General features: G+C 33.6%; 2 protein-coding genes across 3 annotated transcripts; one reads left to right on the top strand and one right to left on the bottom strand.

Annotated features, from left to right (window-relative positions):
* Nucleotides 1–3,017: 3,017 nt before the first annotated feature.
* LOC113761288 (protein GID8 homolog) lies at nucleotides 3,018–8,398 on the top strand. 2 transcript variants are annotated; one of them, XM_027304210.1, is made up of 6 exons: nucleotides 3,018–3,238; nucleotides 4,272–4,431; nucleotides 4,532–4,638; nucleotides 6,502–6,633; nucleotides 6,856–7,024; nucleotides 7,914–8,398. In XM_027304210.1, the coding sequence occupies exons 1-6, from the start codon at nucleotides 3,188–3,190 to the stop codon at nucleotides 8,033–8,035; spliced, it is 741 nt and encodes a 246-aa protein (XP_027160011.1). In that variant the 5' UTR covers nucleotides 3,018–3,187; the 3' UTR covers nucleotides 8,036–8,398. The 2 variants fall into 2 exon arrangements, with proteins under 2 accessions (XP_027160011.1, XP_027160012.1); XM_027304211.1 differs by having other exon boundaries at nucleotides 3,023–3,238; nucleotides 6,868–7,024.
* Nucleotides 8,399–8,855: 457 nt separating this feature from the next.
* LOC113756674 lies at nucleotides 8,856–9,164 on the bottom strand. Its single transcript, XM_027300271.1, has one exon. It carries the CDS (start codon nucleotides 9,162–9,164, stop codon nucleotides 8,856–8,858), a length of 309 nt encoding a protein of 102 aa, XP_027156072.1.
* Nucleotides 9,165–19,044: the final 9,880 nt, after the last annotated feature.

The raw sequence follows: 19,044 nt of genomic DNA, 5'->3' as shown, positions 1-19,044 counted from the left end.
GACTTGTGCCAAATTGCTTCTAGATATGATTGAAACATTAGTGATTACTAATGATTGGATTGAATAAAAAAAATAGTAAATGTTTATAAATTTTCTTATTCAATTATTTATTTACCATCGGCCCTTAGTCAAATGACTTTTATCTCATTCACTATTTTAGTGCTAGATTGCGAGACCTCTACCAACATTGAGATTTAAATAAGAAAAAAGGTACAAAATTACATTTTTTTAATAAGACTAAATATTTATATATGCTATGGTTGTCTTCTTTTTTTAAAAATTAATCTTAGTTGTCATTGTAATTGGTACAAATTTTTTTAAGAAAAGGAGAAAAGATAAAGGCAAACAAATGAAATATTGGATGTAGATGCAGTTGAATCTTTGAAAATATATAGAAGTAGTCAATAATATTTCTTTCTTTGAGTTCACAATATTGCATTCAACTTGTTGAATGTTAATTTTATTATTTGAACTAGGGGGGAGTGCCTGCACATCGCGCGGGTGTTTGGTGCCTGTGGGGAAGGAGGTTTTTTTGTTGAACAAATAATAGTACATTGTGAGAAGAAATAAAACTTAGTATGAAAAGATAAACGATATAATTAATCAATTCACAAAGTGTTACAATAAAATTGTGTCAAATTGAAGGCCATTGATAATGCAGAAAGGCAGAGCAACACAGAAAGTTAACCTTATTTCATAATCCCCACCGAGAGCTCTTTCTTGCTGTTGCTCCAAACCTATAAGATTATAACCAATCTAAACCAATTGGGGTTAGGCAACACGAAAAATGCTATCCTGCAGCTAGGCAACGTGATAAGAGTCACTAATTGTAGATACTCAGAATACACCGACAAAATTAAGGGGGGAACTGAAAAATTGGGGGTGAAATCTAACCTCACGCTGAACCACCAGCAGTAGCTGGGACTGAAGAGCATTCTGAGCTGATTAGTATGAAGCCAAGTAGAATTATCACAATCCTAGAATACGAACAGGGAGAAACTGATAATCAACCATTTAGGCATTAAGATACCAACGGTTCGGCAATTGAATTGGGTGTAATTAATGACGAAATAATAGGTAATTTTAGAGTTGAGCTCGGATGGAAGAGAAAACGATGAGACAAATCGTTGTAGACAAAGGCAAAAGGGAAAACTTAACTCCTGAAGCTGAAAGGGGATAAAATGACTAACGTTTGTGGCTCATACATGCAGATTATAAATGATAGAGAAATAAGTTTCTACCATTGATAGAGAAATCGTTGGCTCATTTCCTAAATCCGATTACCATTCAAATGTTTCAGACAAAGCAACATCTCAAACGGTTATTTGCGGCTGAAAAGGGGAATTATTGGTAGTTAAGGGATATTCCGGTAATTACACCAACATACAAGCATATATAGGTTGTACAAAATGCAAAAATAGTTGCACAATAATTACACATTCCATCAATATCCAGATGGCTCATCAATGACAACTTTAAATGTATTAAAATAGGGTCATTTAAGTAAACATACCCAAATACATGCTTCATTGACTTGTACCTAAAGCTTTTAAACTAATACACAACATTTCACATTCCTAGAAAGCCCCCACCTAAGCGGTTGAAATTCAACCTATTTTTTGACCAAAACTCAATCTTATATAGTATAAGGAAACAAAAATTGGATGGTATTTATATTATTTATGAACTCTATATATTTTAAATACATTTTTACCTTAGTACATTCAGAAAATACCCATGGATGACCATTGGATACCCAATCCATAAGGGTTTGGGTATGGACTTATTTTTTCAGACCCAAAAGGGTCTGGACCTGGGTCTGGGTCTAACTAAATTAAATGAGTTTAGATCTCGATCAAAGGGATCCAACTCAAACTCTACCCATTGACATGTCTAATTGTGATATTGATAATTATAATGTTTAGGGTTAGTCATGTTGAAAAGTACATAATTAAAGCAAAACAAGTTTCCAAGATAACTAACCATAAGCATGTCTTTGGGTAGTTAAAATAAAAATAGTTCATACAATGATAAAAATCAAAGTTCAAAAAATGACAAATGATGTCACACGTTATCTTTCATCTAGTCATTGACAACTTGATTAATTTTTAAAAATAGTAGATAAAAACAATATTTGTAATGCTTGTAAGAAGTCCTATCAAAATCAAGAAATATTAGGTTTGCCAGCCATCCGTATCTGAATAAATAGAGAGTTTTCTGAAAAAACCTATTAGAACAGGGTCAGGGTATACATCTTGAATTAGAGATACAAACGAGTCAAATCAAATTGAGTTTTGGTCTAATCAAACCGAGTTTTAATTTAGTTTTATGAAGTTTAAGTTCGAGCTCGACAAACTCAAAATGTAAAATTCGAATTAGAGTTCAACTCAAAATTGAGTTGAGTTCAAGATTAAAAAAATAAAATTATTTATTTTATTTTTAAAAATGAATAAAATAATATTGTTTTAATAAATAATAAAATATTAAAGATATATATGTAATTTTACTATTAAAATAATATATATATATAATCGAGTTGATTAGCAAGATAACGAACTGAATATCTTTGAGTTCGAGTTCAAGTTTAGACTTGAGCGAGTACAAACGGTTCGATTCGTTTGCAACTCTATCTGGGACTATAAATTGCTTCTCATTCCCATATAGGCAACGCGATTTCAATATTAGAAATAGTACGTCATTATCAACTGGGGTTAGTAACTATTCTCAACAATTGCAAATTCTAGGGAAGCATCAAACAAGTCCTATACTAGCATAGACTTTTTCCTGAGTATTTCACTTGACATGGTACGTTTTTTATTATTAGAAATAATCTTTTGAAAAAAAGATATTATAACATTTTTTTTATGTGATATATGCGAGATAAAGAGGTATTTTAAAAATCTGTTTATAAATATAAGTAAATAAATTTGTGTAAATAATCCACGTTGTAGTGTTATATTTTCCTTTTCTTGTTTTCTCCTTCCAGTTTCACCCGCTTCCACGGGAGTACCAAATGCACCTCTAATTACACATGTAGACCAAAATGCCCTAACCCACTGCACAATCACTGAAATTAACTAAATCTAACCGGTTAAAAAAATGGTAAAACCATTAAAAGGAAAGTAGGAGAAAATTACAGCGGCTGCCGTATTTTTAAGCTAGCGGTGGAGTGGTCCTCCGAATTTTGATGTCATTGCTCTGGTTTGTACTTGGCCAACTAGCTGAGATTGAATCCATGGTAAATTTCTCATATTTCCCTCCTTCCAAGTTCCAACTCACCTTGAACGGAAAATTATGAGAAGTTATTCCATTTTTTGCTGACCCTTTATATCTATATTATATATGAGTTGTTGTTTTCTTGATTTTTTGCTGCTCAATTGTTGCTGGATTGTCTGATTAAGGTCTTAATTAAGGACATCGGCATGACATAGTAGCTAATATTTATCAACATTAGGGTTTCTCATTCCTTTCTTGAGATGATTGGATTTTGCTAGGAATAGTTACTAGAATCTTAAAAAGTCGCTTTTTTTTTCCCTATGAAAACACGAGTTAAGCGACAGAAGGTTTTTGCTAGATTTTGAAAAGCGTGAGATAGAATGGTTTCAAGAACATCTATTTGTTCATGAATTTTTTTTTGCAATATAGTAACTATGATTGATTTGATAAACATAAGACCTGAATAGACTGCCCCGACAATGTTAAATAGGATTATATTAAGGCGATCAGGTTTCTCAGCATTAGCGAGATGTACTGTTGAGATTTAAGATATTGGTTAATAATGATGAAGGGCTGAAGGTTATGATTTTCTGCCACCAGTGTTGTGTTTCTAAGTGAAATGGATGTCTTAGAATTGGATAAAGTGCCAGAAACTAAGAGTCTTTGTTCCTCATCCTAGAACGAGGTTTTGATTTCTCAACAGCCGAAATCAGTTCCTGTTTTAGTTCTTGCCATTCTGAGAAAGCTGTTAAAAAAAGACTAGTAAAAAAATGGATACATTTGTCTTTCATCAGCAGTGCAAAATTAGGAGCTGAAGATCAAACTTGTCAGTTACTTTATGCAAATTGTGTCATCTTCAGTGGTATTGTTTCACAATTGACGCGATTAGGATTCTAGTGGCATTGCAGCTGCGAAATCGGTTAAAAGAGTTATATTTATTTTGTGCTGATAGCCTTTTTTAGGATAATTTTGAAGTGTGCAGTGTCACAAATAGGAATACTTATTTCTTTTGGTAACGTGGAGCTAATTTATTTCTAAAACTTTTGTTTTCACAGGGTAGTTCGAAGAAAATTATAACAAAAGAGGAGTGGGAGAAAAAGCTCAATGATGTAAAGATTAGGAAAGAAGACATGAATAAATTGGTAATGAACTTCCTGGTGACTGAGGGTTATGTTGATGCAGCTGAGAAATTCCGAAAGGAATCTGGGACAGAACGTATCCTTATCATTTCTTCAGGATAACTGATTTTACATGATATTGCATTTGTTATCAGGATTTCAGTTGGCATGATTTGCTTTTCCTTATGACTTTATAGCTGACATTGATTTGGCAACTATAACTGATCGGATGGCAGTTAAGAAGGCAGTGCAGTGTGGTAATGTGGAGGATGCAATTGAAAAAGTTAATGATTTGAACCCTGAGGTATGCTATTTCATCTTCTTAATTTTGCTTGTCTCTCACCTATCACCTTCTTTTTTTTTTTTTTTTAAAAAGGGATAAAGTAAAAAAAGCCATCTTTAGAGTCTTACCAACTTTGGGAAGAAGTAGGTGTTTGCATACATCAATAAGTTCTATATTTATGCATAAACTCGTAAAGCATGAGTCGAACTGTATATTGATGTGTTTGTGAGGCGCATTATGTACAATTTTGCAAATTCTCTACGTTCACAAATTGTATATGCCGAGTCAAGACATTGAGATGTTTGGTGATTACAAGCATGAAATTGATACATGTAGATGCAATTGATTGGTGCATGATGCTATTTCTTCCCCATCCTTCTTCAAGAAAGAAATTAAGGGAAAAAAGGAATAATAGAAGAGAAAGAGGAAGGGAATTTTAAAGGAAAGACTAGACCGTTGGTGATAAATCCCTGCACATGTTTCAGCTTAACTTTTATGTTTGAATTGCTTTAATCTACTTTCAAACCATGCTGTGTACTGTTTTTGATAAGATTGCTTTATGAAAATTTAGCTGAATCATGTTTAAGTTAATGATGATGTATATGAAGACATTGTAAAATACTGTCATTAGATTGAATAGATCTTGCCTGTGATTTTTTTTTTTTTTTTTTTTTAAATTTGGAGGATAATATTAGCCTCAATATGTGAAACTTCTGGCAATAGTAATGAGGTTCTTCACATTCACAAGGAAGTCCTGTCTGCATCCTCTGCAATTGCTATTTACTAGATGGGATATAGTAGGAGAATGTTGCCATTTCTTTGGGTGTAATACTGACAGAATGAACTTGGCATCTTGCATTTCCTTGATTATCAGTACCTAGCTGTATCTTTGATGGAATCTTTGATGGATTAATGTATTTGGTTTGATGACTAAGTATTGGGGTTGATTTTGGTTTGAGTATTCGGTTTCATGATCTGTATTATCTATTCTGGAATCAAACATAGATTGACTAACATTTAATAGACGAGAAGTGCTGATTATTTAAGTTGAATAACTTATTTGAAACTAAACAAAAAGGCCTATTGAAAAGTATTTGTTGCTCATGATAGGTGCTAGCCAGATTTTTTTATTATTATGGAGCCATTGCAGTTCAGTATGGCATAAAATATGATTTATGTACTAGGCATGATACTGGAACAATTTTCCTTGTGCAATATTCATTTGACTGAAGATTCCGGTATGTGAAGAAGAAATTTTTTTTAACTCAATGCTACATTGTATCTTTAATGTTAACTATGGTTTTGCCCTTTCATTTCTATGTTCAGTTTCATAGTGCATTACTCCATTCATTATTTGAGTATATCTGTAAAGGAGGGAGACCTTCCTTTGGAAACGTCTTGTTTGTTGCTTTTGCCACATGGTGCTGTCTAAGCACAAGCAAGAAACATGTAAAGTTTGCCCTTTTATTGCTTAAAAAACTATTCATTTATGGAGGAAAATGGTAAAATATGTGTTGAAATAGAAAAAAGGGGAACATATGTGTTTGCATGCTTGAAGGCAAGTGGCATTCTGGTTCTTGGTTCAATTGAACTCATATCACATAGTAAGAAATCAAGAATTTTGTTGACAGAACAGATTTGAGTATGGAGATGTTGCACCTTTTGACATTACATAACACTAGGCTGAAGCTTCATGGGATTTTGTCATGTAAAATATCAACCATGTCCTTCGTTTCATGGAACAATGATTTATACTTTAGTTTGAGATGAGAGTTATTCCAGTATCTCCTATGAATATATCTCTTGAGTTCAACAATTTTGAAGCTGTGATGTTTATGATGTTCATTTCTTTTGATCAAGACATAATCGAAAATTTTCATGCAGATATTGGATACAAATCCCCAGCTCTTTTTTCATCTTCAACAACAAAGGTTGATAGAATTGATCAGAAATGGAAAAGTCGCTGAAGCTTTAGAATTTGCTCAGGAGGAACTTGCTCCAAGAGGAGAGGAAAATGTAATTCTTAGCTTGTTATGTAACGCACTTGTTTATATTCTCCTCCATTTACTAATTCTACCAAATGCTTGTTAGTCAAGTCATGACTGCTTTTCTACATCTTAATTGACTCAATTTCATTAGTCTTTTTTTGGTTACATTTTTGGTTAGCTTGATTTTTTTAAGTATCAAGCTTAATATTCTTGCATTATTTGTCTCAATACTTGATTCTTACTAGAGCAGGACATTTTGCAGCAAAGCTTTTTGGAAGAGTTGGAGAGGACTGTTTCCCTATTAGCTTTTGAAGATGTGAATAACTGCCCTGTTGCTGAGCTTCTGGATATATCCCAGCGCCTTAAGACTGCAAGTGAAGTGAATGCAGCAATTCTTACCAGCCAAAGCCATGAAAAAGGTTACTCTTTATTCTCCAAAAGTGCTTCTGTAAAACTTGATATGATTTGTGGTAAACATAGAAAGAATGCTTATCAGTCTTTTACAAATGTCTTTGATTATTGCCTCCTCTGAAGTTAACATTGAGTTTCAGTTCTTACAGACATGGTAAAGGTTCACTTATCTGTCCTAATGTCAGTGTTAAAGTCATAATCATGCTCACCGATGTGCATTTATTGGCTATTGAGGTTTATAAGGTACAATTCTGAAGAGTAATTAGAGCTGTGAACGAGTAAATTTAAGCCAAGTATTATATGGGTAAAAATTATGCTCGGTCGGCAATTAGTCAAAAGTTGAGTAACTCAGAAACTATCAAGTCAAAACTTTGTCCAAAGTCAACCGTAAGAAATCATAAGCAAGCTCTTTCTAAGCTCATTCGGCTCATATAGTTAAATCAGAATTTTTTTTTTTTTTTTTTTTTTTATCTCTTGCCAATCTGACAAAAATTTGAACATTTTGAGTTCAAGGGTAGCAGCATCAGAAGATATCAGACTGCCCAAACATGAAAAAGAGAAAAAAATGTGTACATCATTAGAAATGAGAATCCATATTCTCTGCAAAACAACTTAATCAAACATTCATGCATATTATGGCTCCAACCTTGATTTCCAAGGCTTAGTGGCAAGTGGAGTCAGTGTTCAATGTGAATTCTATTGTTTACAGGTGTGACAGTTATACGCTGACATATTTCTCTTGTGATGTCAAGGAGTGAGATTAATTAAATATCAAATTATTAAAACATTGCAGAAATTTTATTGCGAATGCTCGTGGATACGTACTATATTGTTTGTCGCTATGCTTTAGAAGTTCAACATATCCTTGAATGTTCTCTCATGATGACTGGAAAACAGATCCCAAGCTCCCAAGTTTGTTAAAGATGCTGATCTGGGCACAAAACCAACTTGATGAGAAGGCTGCTTATCCTCGCATAAATGATATATCTACTGCCACCCTTGAAGATCCTGGTGTTTGAAGGACATGAAAACTCCTTGATTGTTGATTGAAGTTATGCCCATCTGGAGGCACTGCTCATTCAACGGTACGACAGCAAAGAGCTGCAATATGGTGTATCTTGGAAGAAAGTAGTTGGTCAGTCATTCATGGATGTCATTTTCATTAATTTATACTACTTTACTAGGGCAATAGGTCTCTCCACAGAAAGCCTTGCGGCAGCACAAACTTGGTGTACAGCCAATGGAAACAGTCACGTTTTGCTCCGTTCTGTTCCGAATGTGGATTCTTTGCCAATCTCATGTATAATAAATGATACTCCTTGTGTCCGCTTTCCTTTACAGTATCATTAATGATGAATTTAGTTTGTTATCTAGTAGTACAACAGATGGGAACAGTGATGGCTCTCTCTCTCTGTATATGTCCGCTTTTTGTCAGTGTGGATATTAAATAAACGCGTACAGTCACTTATTATTATTCACAACGAAAAGCGTATCTGCTGTCTATACCGCACGGAAAATTAATAAATTTCTGGGTCTCTCTGTCGCATGTTTATTGTTGCCAATACTAATGTATTAGGCTGTTTTTGAGAGTAGGCCAGGGTGATTATTTGCTAAAAGGCCACTGGATAGACCATATGTATTAAAGAATCGAAGTTTGGAAATGTTCGTAACTTAATCAAGAGTATAGCCAAAAGGACACTATTTTCGTACTCTTGCAGCAGGTAGCAGAAGAGAATCACAAAGAAAGTACTGTAAAAGGAAAACAAAAACTTGGAAATAAACATGAATGCGACTCATATATGGTAGTAGAAAATGTAGAAACACAGAACTGCGTAAGAGTTAAGACTCCACCCAGATGATATAAATCCAGGTAGTATTATTAGTCTTGCAAGAGCTCTGCAGTTTGGAGTTGGATGGCTGCTGGTAAAACACCGTTGTTGTTTTCTCTCCCGATTCATGACAGCCGTCGTCAAAGTTGAGGGCATAGCTCGAAGGATCATAGTGGAATTTGAATTGATGTTTACCTTTTCCACCACCACCAGCGCTCTTGATGGCCTTCTTCGCTGCTGCTCTTACTCTCCAGAAAAGGCTTCTGCACTGCTTCTTGCTGTAACTGTTCACCCGTGAGAGACTTCCTCCCAATGCCATCCTGCTAAATGTACACCGTATATCTTGCTTTTCTCGATATCTCAAAACGAAGAAGAGCCAAACCCTAGTTTCTGAGCCAAAACCATGCCAAAGTAACCTCTTTCGAATTTCGATAGTGCAGCTTTCACAGCAGAGCAAGCGCTTGAAATCTATCTTTATCTGCAATTAGAAGCGCGTCATGGTCAAGAATAAAGGACAAACATTTGGGATGATGTGAAATGGTAGGCAAATGCTCTGCTGGATTTTTTTTTATTTTTGTTTGATGTGGTTCTTGAAGTTCTTCCTGTAGGGGAAAAAGAAAGATATTTCCAACAAAGTTCAGAAGATAGTACCCAAAAATGACTTGCGATGTTACGTGGGAGAGACCCTTTCTACATTTACGTAGAACTCAAAGAGAATACTAAGAGAAAAGCTTCCAAGTTTTTAGTTGATGAGACCAGAAGGAAAGACAAAATAAAATGCAAATGCTGGTGTGTAGTTGTGTTGGCATTTAAAGGAAACTGCGCCCTACCAATTGCAGGCTTCCCCACGGACCACAGTAGCACTGTTTTTTCTCGCATCGGGAGACTCAAATTCCATGATCCAGAGAGAGACAGAGACAGAGACAGTTTGCTATGGGAAGAGAGCCCTGTCCTTGAAGGCCTGAAGCATCACAATCCTAGCTGTTGTTAAAAAAACAGTCCTCAGCTGAATTCCTCGGCAGTTAATAATCAAACCCTCGTTTCTATTACTAGTAGCATATACTGGTAGCATGTAGGTCACATTATTGGATACTACTTCCAGTTACATGGGTGCAACATTTTGGGGAAGCTAAAATCACTTGGGCGATCAGGGCAGCTGATATTTCGGATAGAAGGGAGTAGTTAACTTTTGACAAAGATTTTGAAGTTTTCAAAGATTTTATTTGTGCAAATTTTTAGTTAGAATTAGTTGTGGCAATGTGACTAAATTTTACTAATCACCTTTTGATAATACAAAGGACTCACCCATTAATCCATGATCTGTGATTAAGCACCAGCAGATTTGTTGGCTTTGTATTCATTCCTCTACAGATGCAATACTGGGCAATAAATCCTTGTATAAAGGCGTATTATTTAGTGCCACCTGAATTTGGAGTATGAGGGTGCCCGTTAAGATATATTTTCAGGTGTCATATTTTTTGAAATGTAAAATTAATTAAGTAAAGTAAATAAATACAATGATAGATAAGATTAAATAGAAAAAATATATAAATACAAAGAATATTAATAACTGACTGTTAGTATATATATATATATGGTAGGATATATAAATGTTAGGTTCTACCGGGCATTTCCTTGCCTCTTGTTTGGATGTTTCCTAACAAAAGGAAAAAAATAAAATAAAACACTTGTGCGTCTAAGAATTTGGTATAATTTTGCGTCCCACCAAATTTTGGGTTTTTAAATGGTCAACTTAACTAGTATTTAAGAATAAGTGAGATTCGAAAGAGTGTAAAATCAAAGAGTAAGTATGTGTAAATGCAAGTGGAGCCAAATATAAATCGTCCGCTGTATACTTCTTTTTTTTTTTTGGAAAAGTGGGAGGTCTTGAACATAGAACCTCCTACTTACGATTCCTCTGCTCTAAATTGTGAACATGTACACTACAACAAAAATTATGGTTTTTAAACATTAAATTAATCTTGTTACATAACTAAATAGTTTCTCAAGTAATTTTTGTGTATGTTGACTTAATGAAAACTACATTAATTATAAATTGTGAATGTGTACACTATAACAAAAAATTTATGCTTCTTAAACAATAAAGTAATCTCCGCACATAATTAAATAGTTTATCAAGTACTAAGAAGGTTCTGATCTAGTGATTAAGATTGAGATCCTAAAAATTAGAGGCTCAAACTTCAAATCTCTATTCTTCCTTCCCCGCTTCTTAACTTTCACTCCTACCCTATTGAAAAAGAAAAAAAAAGAAGCTAAATAGTTCCTCAAGTAAGTTTCACTCCTATCCTATGAAAACCAGATTACTTACTAAGCCAAGAGCTTAGCTGTTTTGGTAACTAATTATCACGCACGTAAAGTGGAGTGCAAAGTACTACTAATCAAATTAATACAACCAGCCAAAATTCATGTGAAATTCCTATTTACGGCCTCGAGTAGAGAGTATCATGTGAAACAATCGGCGAGGAATCTCCTTCGTGATCCATCAAAATCAGAAACCCTTTTTCCCTCTAAACTCATTTGTCTCCAACAAAAGATGGTGTGGTAAAATGGGTTCAGAATTGTAGATTTCAGTACTTCTTCTCATTGTCTCCTTGCAGTAGCCAGTTCGGACTTTGCAGATTCTCAATAAATTCTCTTTTGCCTGAATTTTGGTCCCCTCTCCCTTAGCCCTATTCCCAGTACCTTGATTTCGTTACCCTGGTTAGTGGTTACGGGTGTGAACCAAAATGTTGACTCAATCTGCAAAAACAGATCAGTGATTTTTCGGATCCGCTAGTGCGGATATTCGACATCCAGATATCTGCATTCTGCGGATCGAATTAATCAGATTCGATGCTCAATCAATCCGTATGCGATTTTTAACATTTAAAAAAAAAAACTACAAATCCCAGAGACAAAAAGAAATTTAAATGCATTAGAATTTTAAAAAAATCATGTATTTCATCATATTTTTTTCTTATTTTGATCCAAATAAATAATATTAAATATTTAATCTACACTTTTTTATCCACAAATTACATGACAATATGTTTAAAAACTTAACATCATATGCAAAAAAAAGTCTATTATGAAAGAGGACAAAGATATGAAAATAAGAAACAAAAGATAAAGCTATTATAAATTAGTGGATTTAATGTATTCTAAAAATGTAAAAGATACTTTGATATTCGTGGGTCACAAAAAATGATATCCAAATTTGATCTGCATAACTTCTTGATACGGATGTGATTTGGCGGATCGGATATCCGCTGTCTCAGGTTCTTTCGGATCATCTGCACACCCCTATAATAGTGGTTAGTCCCACTTCCTCCTACATCCCCATCTGCAAAAGTGAAGGTGAAATTTTGTAATAAACAAAAAAGTAGTAAAAGAAAAAACCATAAAAGCCAACTGAGGAAGATTGACTATGAATTCAATTTCTGATGCCCCGGGCCCTGGTATAATATTTTCCTCATCTTCCTACACATTGGCTTTCTGTCCTTGGCAGGATATAAATGCACTGATATACAACAAAACATGTTTGGTTGGAAGCACATATATTAATGTAATGTAGTCATACATTGTTGAAAATTATATATATAATTAAAATATTAAAAAAATCGTTTAAAACATTGCTCATATTTTAATAAATAGATTTTTTGTCTTTCGCTTTGAAAATAATAACTTTTCGTCGTCAAAGACTTTCCCGGTAGCAATTTCTTGAGGTCGACTGAGTAGTTGACTCAAGGGATCATTCTTGCTCAAGTCCACTGTGAAGAAATGTAGCTCAAAATTCATTAATATTTACTTACGGCCTGGAGTAATCACGTGAAATAATCGGCGAGGAATCTCGGTGGTGATGCATCAAATCAGAAACCCTTTTTCCCCGTAAACTCGTTTGTCTCCGACAAAAGGTAGTAGTGTAAAATGCGTTCAGAGTTGTAGATTTCAATGCTTCTCCCCAATGTCTAGTTGCAGTAGCCAGTTTGGACTTTGCAGATACTCAATAAATTCTCTTTTGCCCGATTTTTGGTCCCCTTTCCCTTGGGCCTTGATTACCCTGGTTAGCGGTTGGGGGTGTTCACGCACGCATTGAGTTTGTTTGGATAAGAGTTTATTTGGATGATTTATTTGAAATAATTACTGTAGCACTTTTTGTGATGTGATGTATGTAAGATAAAAAGGTGATTGAAATTTGTGAAGTAAATTTTTTTATCTGAAATCAAAGTTGTCCAAACAAACCCATTGATATCAATGATATGTTGACTCGATTCGCAAAAGCGGATCAGTCATTTTGTGAACCATATTCGGATCCTCCGCTAATGCGAATATCTACACATATCTGTAGAGATGGCAACGGGGACGGGTGACCGCGGGAGCCCAATAAGGGGGTTGGGGTGGGGACGGGGGGAATTTTTTTCCCCCCACTTAGAAAAGGGGCGGGGGGAGTGTACCCCCGCCCCGCCACCCGCTACCCGCTTTAAAAAAAAATATATAAAATATATATGTATATAATTATATATATAATATATAATTTAATTAGTTACAAACTTATGATAATTATATTATTAGTTATATGTATTATATAATGTCTATTAGTATATATAATATAATTGATATTATTAATTATACTAATAATTATATATGTGTACTAATATAAATTATTAATTGGTTATACTAAATTTACTAATACATTTATACTAAATCCCTAATTACACTTAATACAATAACATTTTTTTCTTAAAAAAAGCACAAGCACAATAATGAATTAGTGATTGTATTTGTGCCCAAAGTGAAAACTTGACTACTTTAGTTATATTTATTTCATCATGTTGGATTGTATTCAAATAATTTTTATTTGATTGTTTTTATAAGTTTCAATTGTAAAATTACAATGAATAATAATTTGATGATGTGTTGATATTTTAGTACTTGATTATTTGCTAAAATTTAACCATAATAAAATTATATAACAATTTTTTATTAGCCCCGCGGGAGAAGCGGGGCGGGACGGGGCGGGGGGAGCGGGCGACGGGGGATGGGGGAGGGGTCCCCCGCCCCGTTGCCATCCCTACATATCTGCAATATGCAGTTGGGTCAATTAGATATTCGATTCGTATTGATTTTTAATTTTTTTAAAAAACTTATAAATCCAAAAAGTAAAATGAAATTTAGATGCATTTCAGTTTCAAAAATATCATGTGCCTAATTTGCTGAACTTTTTAGTCAAAATTAGTCAATAATTTTGTTTTGTTGCAATATAAAGTAACTTTTATATTTTTTTTCGTATTTCGATTCAAACAAATAATATTAAATATTTTGTCTACAATTTCTTTATCCACAGATTACACAACAATATGTTTAAAAACTTAACATCATATGCAAAGAAAGTTCATTTTGAAAGATGATATCGATATCAAAATAAGAAACAAGAGATAAAATAATTATAAATTAGTGGATTTAATGTATAAACAATTCTTAAAATTAAAAAAAATACTATACAGATGGGATCAAATATTCATGGGTCACAAAAAATGATATCCGAACTCGACTCGCATAACTTCTTGATTCGGATGTGAATCGATCCACATATGATGATCTGAGAGACTGAGGGTCTGTTTGGTTGGAAGTAAAATGTTTTCCTTGGGAAAATATTTTCCGTGGAAGTAATTTTCCATGAAAATCATTTCCCTTTCATTATTTTCAGGTGTTTGGTTAGCTTATTGAAAATATTTTCTTACTTCATTTTTCTGGTGTTTGTTTAACTTTTGAAATATTTTCACTTCTATCTCTATCTTTACTTTCTACACATTATAACTACATACTTCTTCTCATGCAAAATAAGAAAATTTATCTCATTATTTAACTTTAAAAATTTTTAGAGAAATGTATATATGAATAAAAAATATCTCCTTAAGCAATAAATAAATTGCTGGCCATTTAGTGTCAAATATCAATCACATGCAATGCTTATTGTGACATATATCTTACACTCTCACTGCTGAAAGTTTCTCTAAAAAAGAATGTCCCTATTATACATAATTAATTACTAACATAGAATGAGTAGGATGAGGTTTTTTTTTTTATTTTGAATATACTAGGGGGAGGGTTGGGTTGGGTTGGGTGGTACGGGGGGAGTGTAAGGAAGACGTCTTGGGTTCGAGTCCTCCTGTTTACACTAAAAAAAAAAAAAAAGAACATACTACAAGATGTTTTCAGTAAGTTTGGAACATACTACAGGCGGGATGCATGCATTTCGGAAAACAACTTCAATAAGTTTGAAAGGGAAGTTGTTTTCCATAAGATGAGTGAAAATATTTTACATAGGAAAATGTTTTCAGTAACTTTTGTGCAACCAAACACGGGAAATTAGGAAAATATTTTCCTGGAAAACATTTTCACCCGAAACAAACGGACCCTGAATATTCGTTATTTTGCCTCGGATCCAAATCAGATCACTGGATTTTTAGATTATCGGATCAACATGCACACCCTTATTAGTCGATAGCCCCACTTCCTCCTACACGCCCTTCCGCAAAAGGGAAGCTGAAATTTTGAGAAAAAAGAAAAAGGTAGAAAAACAAAAACACACAGTAAATTTGAGACAGATGACTCAGGAGACAACCAACCAAAAAACTGCCAATTGAATAACTATGTATTCTATTATCGTTAGGGAAAAAAAAAAATAATAACTATGTATTCAATTTCTGATGTGCACGGCCCCGGTATAATAGTTACCCCATCTTCCTGCACATTGGCTTCTGTCCTCGGCAGGACATAAATGCACTGATATACAGCAAAACATCTTTGGAAGCACGTATATTCTTTTTTTTTTGGTTGAAAATTATATATATATATTTTAAAATATTAATATTGCGAATTAAAGTGACACATTGGTACATTGTACTAAAAAGAAATAAAAGTAATATATCACAACTAATCGACTTAGAATGGAGGGCCTCTTTAAATCTTGCCAAGTCCATGTTGATCAGTTCTGGACCAAACCTTATTATATATATTAGTTTAAAAAAGTCTCCAAGTCTTACAAGTTAAAAAAGCAAAAAAAAAAAGGAGGAGAGGAGAGGAGAGGGGAGGGGGAGGGGGGACATTTCAAAGACTTGAACAAATTAATATAATATTCGGCTACTAGGGATTCATCAAAAACTTCCATCGTTTCTCTGGGGTTTGGGGGTTGGGTAGTTAAGTCCCCAAGTTTGCCTCAAGAGTTGCCGATTTTTGGAATTAAATTTGGGATTAGGTTTAACTCACTAATTTCAAAAGTCTGGAAAAAAAAGACAAAGACGCAGGGGAGGTATCTGGGGTAAGTGGGTTCTTCTTTAAACGTCTAGTAGAGGCTTCCCTACTAACTTTCCCGTAGTCCCACATCGTTTCTCTGGGGTTGGGTAGTTAAGTCCCCAAGTTTGCCTCAAGAGTTGCTGGCTTTTGGGGTTAAATTTGGGATTAGGTTTAACTCACTAATTTCAAAAGTCTGGAAAAAAAAAAAAACAATTTCTTGAGTAGTTGACTCTAGCTATTAGTCTTGGTGGCTGAGCCCGATTCATTGACTAAGATTAAGCTAGTGTAATCCATTGGAATTGAGGCCCAAAAGCAATCAGCCCATTTATTACATCACTGGGTCCATATCGCAACAAAGAAAACTGAAGCTTAATCTTTGGATTGCTAGTTTTTAGAGTTTTTTTGTATAAAAATATTATGATTAATCTTTTGCGCACTGTATTGTATATATTTTTATTATTAGATATATTATACATAATTTTAATTTAAATTTCAGAATTTGCATAAGTGTCGTGCATCAAACTGTAATAACGTATACACTGTCAGTATATATAAGATTTTCTCAAAATGTTAATATAGTAGTGTGATGTATATGAGGTAGAAAGAAATTGAAAAATGTGTCCAAAAATTCTTTTTTTTTTTGGGGGTCAAACTTAGCATTCCAAGCAAGGTTTAATTTTTCCCAATGAAAACTGGTTTTTAGGCTAATGCAATCATGTGCATGGTCCACTTTGATATTAGTTTAATACAGCAATTAAGAAGCACTTCTTATTCTCTACTTTAGGGGAAAAAAAACCCAAAAAGAAAATGATGGCAGAATTTTAACAAAAGCGCAATTCGATAGCTCAATAATATTTGAACCTAAAATTATCCACCTTAGCCAATGCTATTTCATAACTCGATCAGGGGCAATCTTGGGGTTAACATACATGAAGCTTGTACACAGGAACTACTCCCTAGACATGTTTTTCTTGCTCTTTTTTATTCTGTTAAATATTTTTTTCGCTTTTCTAATGATGTGGAACTATAATTAAAGTTAAGTGGCATGCAGATGTGACTCAAAAAATAATAATAAAAAGGGCAGCCAGCAGATAGTTACGTTACTTCTACAAAGCTGCACCAATACAAGGTTGATTGGTTCCCCGGTTGCATGCCTTGCTTTCTCAACCCTTAAGCAACAGCAATATCCATATTGATCTAGAACTGTAACTTCAATATAGTATTTGGTTTAGGATTTCTTTTCGCCCCAAAAGTAGATAAAGAAGATCTTTGAACAAGAGATATTGAGACATTATTATGTTCTAGCTCGACTAAAAAAGTTAGTTGTTTCTTGATAAGCAAACCTCGATGATGTCTATCGCCGAATTGAATTATTCTTGCTCATTTAGACCCTAATAGTAGTATTAGTAGAAGTAATAGTGAGATTTGGTGTATCTTTGTATGGATTGGATCCATCTTCTTTTAGGTACTTTTTCAGAGTGGTTCATGCCAAAGTGCATCTATAGCCAACTTTTAAGTAACATTAAGTAATGAACTATTCCAGCCCTCCACAATTTATTTATGGATAATATCAGAAATCTCCCTTAAGGTTTCTTCTAATATCACTTAGCACTCTTAAAATTTTGAAGATATCACTTGACTTACCTCCCCTATTAATTACAAAAAGATTATATTAACTCTCACTTGATACATAATTCACACATCAAATAAATGTAACTCAAAATTTTATTTTTTTTTTAAAAAGAAACATAAGTCACTTCATTCTCTTTCTTCTTTCTCCAACATTCTCTCTTACACATTTTTTTCGATGATTATGCGATTTTTATTTGTAAATTATAGTAAATTGAATTTTGTTTATCTTTCACCTTTATGATTGTGATAGAGTGGGGTACGATTTTTTTTGTTTATTTTGAATTGATTTTTATAATGATCAGTACAATTTAAAGGATTGGACACGGATTGAGAAGAAGTTGGAAAAAAAATATAAGGATCATAAGAAATCAATTTTGAGCATATAGAATAAAATTGGTACTAGTGTATTTCTTTACAAATATCTTTTTTGTTTTTCAGATTTGTACTTTTATGGACTATAGCATTGTGCCCTGGTAGTACTATTAGAGATTATTTTTTAGGTGATGGTTTTCTTGAAACAAACAAAGTAACTTACGAGCATTTTTATTTAGCGACCAAAATAGTAGTTTAGGGTTTTTAACACAAATAAAAAAAAGTAAAGGAGATTAAGTGATAATTTTAAAACTTTAGGAGTGCTATGTGATATTAAGAGAAGCTTTGGGGGAGGTTTTTTATATTATCCCTTTTATTTAAGTTCTAATTAAACGTGATTGATTGCATAAATAAAATGAGAGATAATGGAGTGGTGATAGAAAGAGAGGAATAGAACACCATGGAATGATTAGACTTGTCTATGATTTGAGGTCGTGTGTTCCTTCTTCCAAATTAAAAAAAAGGTCGTATGTTCCTGAGCATGATTTTTGTACTGATCACTAACAGTATTTTAGATGTAGTTTGCACTTTAGTTAGACTTAATGTGTCGGCAAACCACTAGTTTTTTTTAGTATAAAAAATTTGTGTGTCCGCCTATATATATATATATATAGCTTTCCTAGTAGCAATCATCTTCATTTGGATTTCACTTGATTTGTTTTGTGCAACACACTCTAAGCCATGCCCAAATGTGTACAATCTTTCATCCCATGATGGTATTAACTAAAAAGAAGGAAAAGGAAGAGGGAAAGAGACCCTTTTACTCTTAGAATTGACCAGGATGAATTAAACGATAATAAACTAGACTTCTTGGTTGTATCGAATTCGAGTATTTGGATTTTGTAACCAACTCAACTCCATTCTAATCGTGGCAAATGTTATGATGCTTGCATGATCCT

The sequence above is a fragment of the Coffea eugenioides genome, chromosome 2, assembly GCF_003713205.1.
Source record: "Coffea eugenioides isolate CCC68of chromosome 2, Ceug_1.0, whole genome shotgun sequence".
Classification (NCBI taxonomy): Eukaryota; Viridiplantae; Streptophyta; class Magnoliopsida; order Gentianales; family Rubiaceae; genus Coffea; species Coffea eugenioides.
Note: the sequence above shows the minus strand (reverse complement) of the source record. Positions and strands in the feature narration are given on the sequence as shown.

Excerpts from the sequence above, each read along its gene's own strand:
- LOC113761288 (XM_027304210.1), top strand. The coding sequence starts at position 3,188 with ATGTCATTGCTCTGGTTTGTACTTGGCCAACTAGCTGAGATTGAATCC. Across the intron at positions 4,432-4,531 it reads AAAGGAATCTGGGACAGAAC|CTGACATTGATTTGGCAACT; the intron begins GTATCCTTATCA and ends ATGACTTTATAG. Across the intron at positions 4,639-6,501 it reads TTAATGATTTGAACCCTGAG|ATATTGGATACAAATCCCCA; the intron begins GTATGCTATTTC and ends ATTTTCATGCAG.
- LOC113756674 (XM_027300271.1), bottom strand. The coding sequence starts at position 9,164 with ATGGCATTGGGAGGAAGTCTCTCACGGGTGAACAGTTACAGCAAGAAG.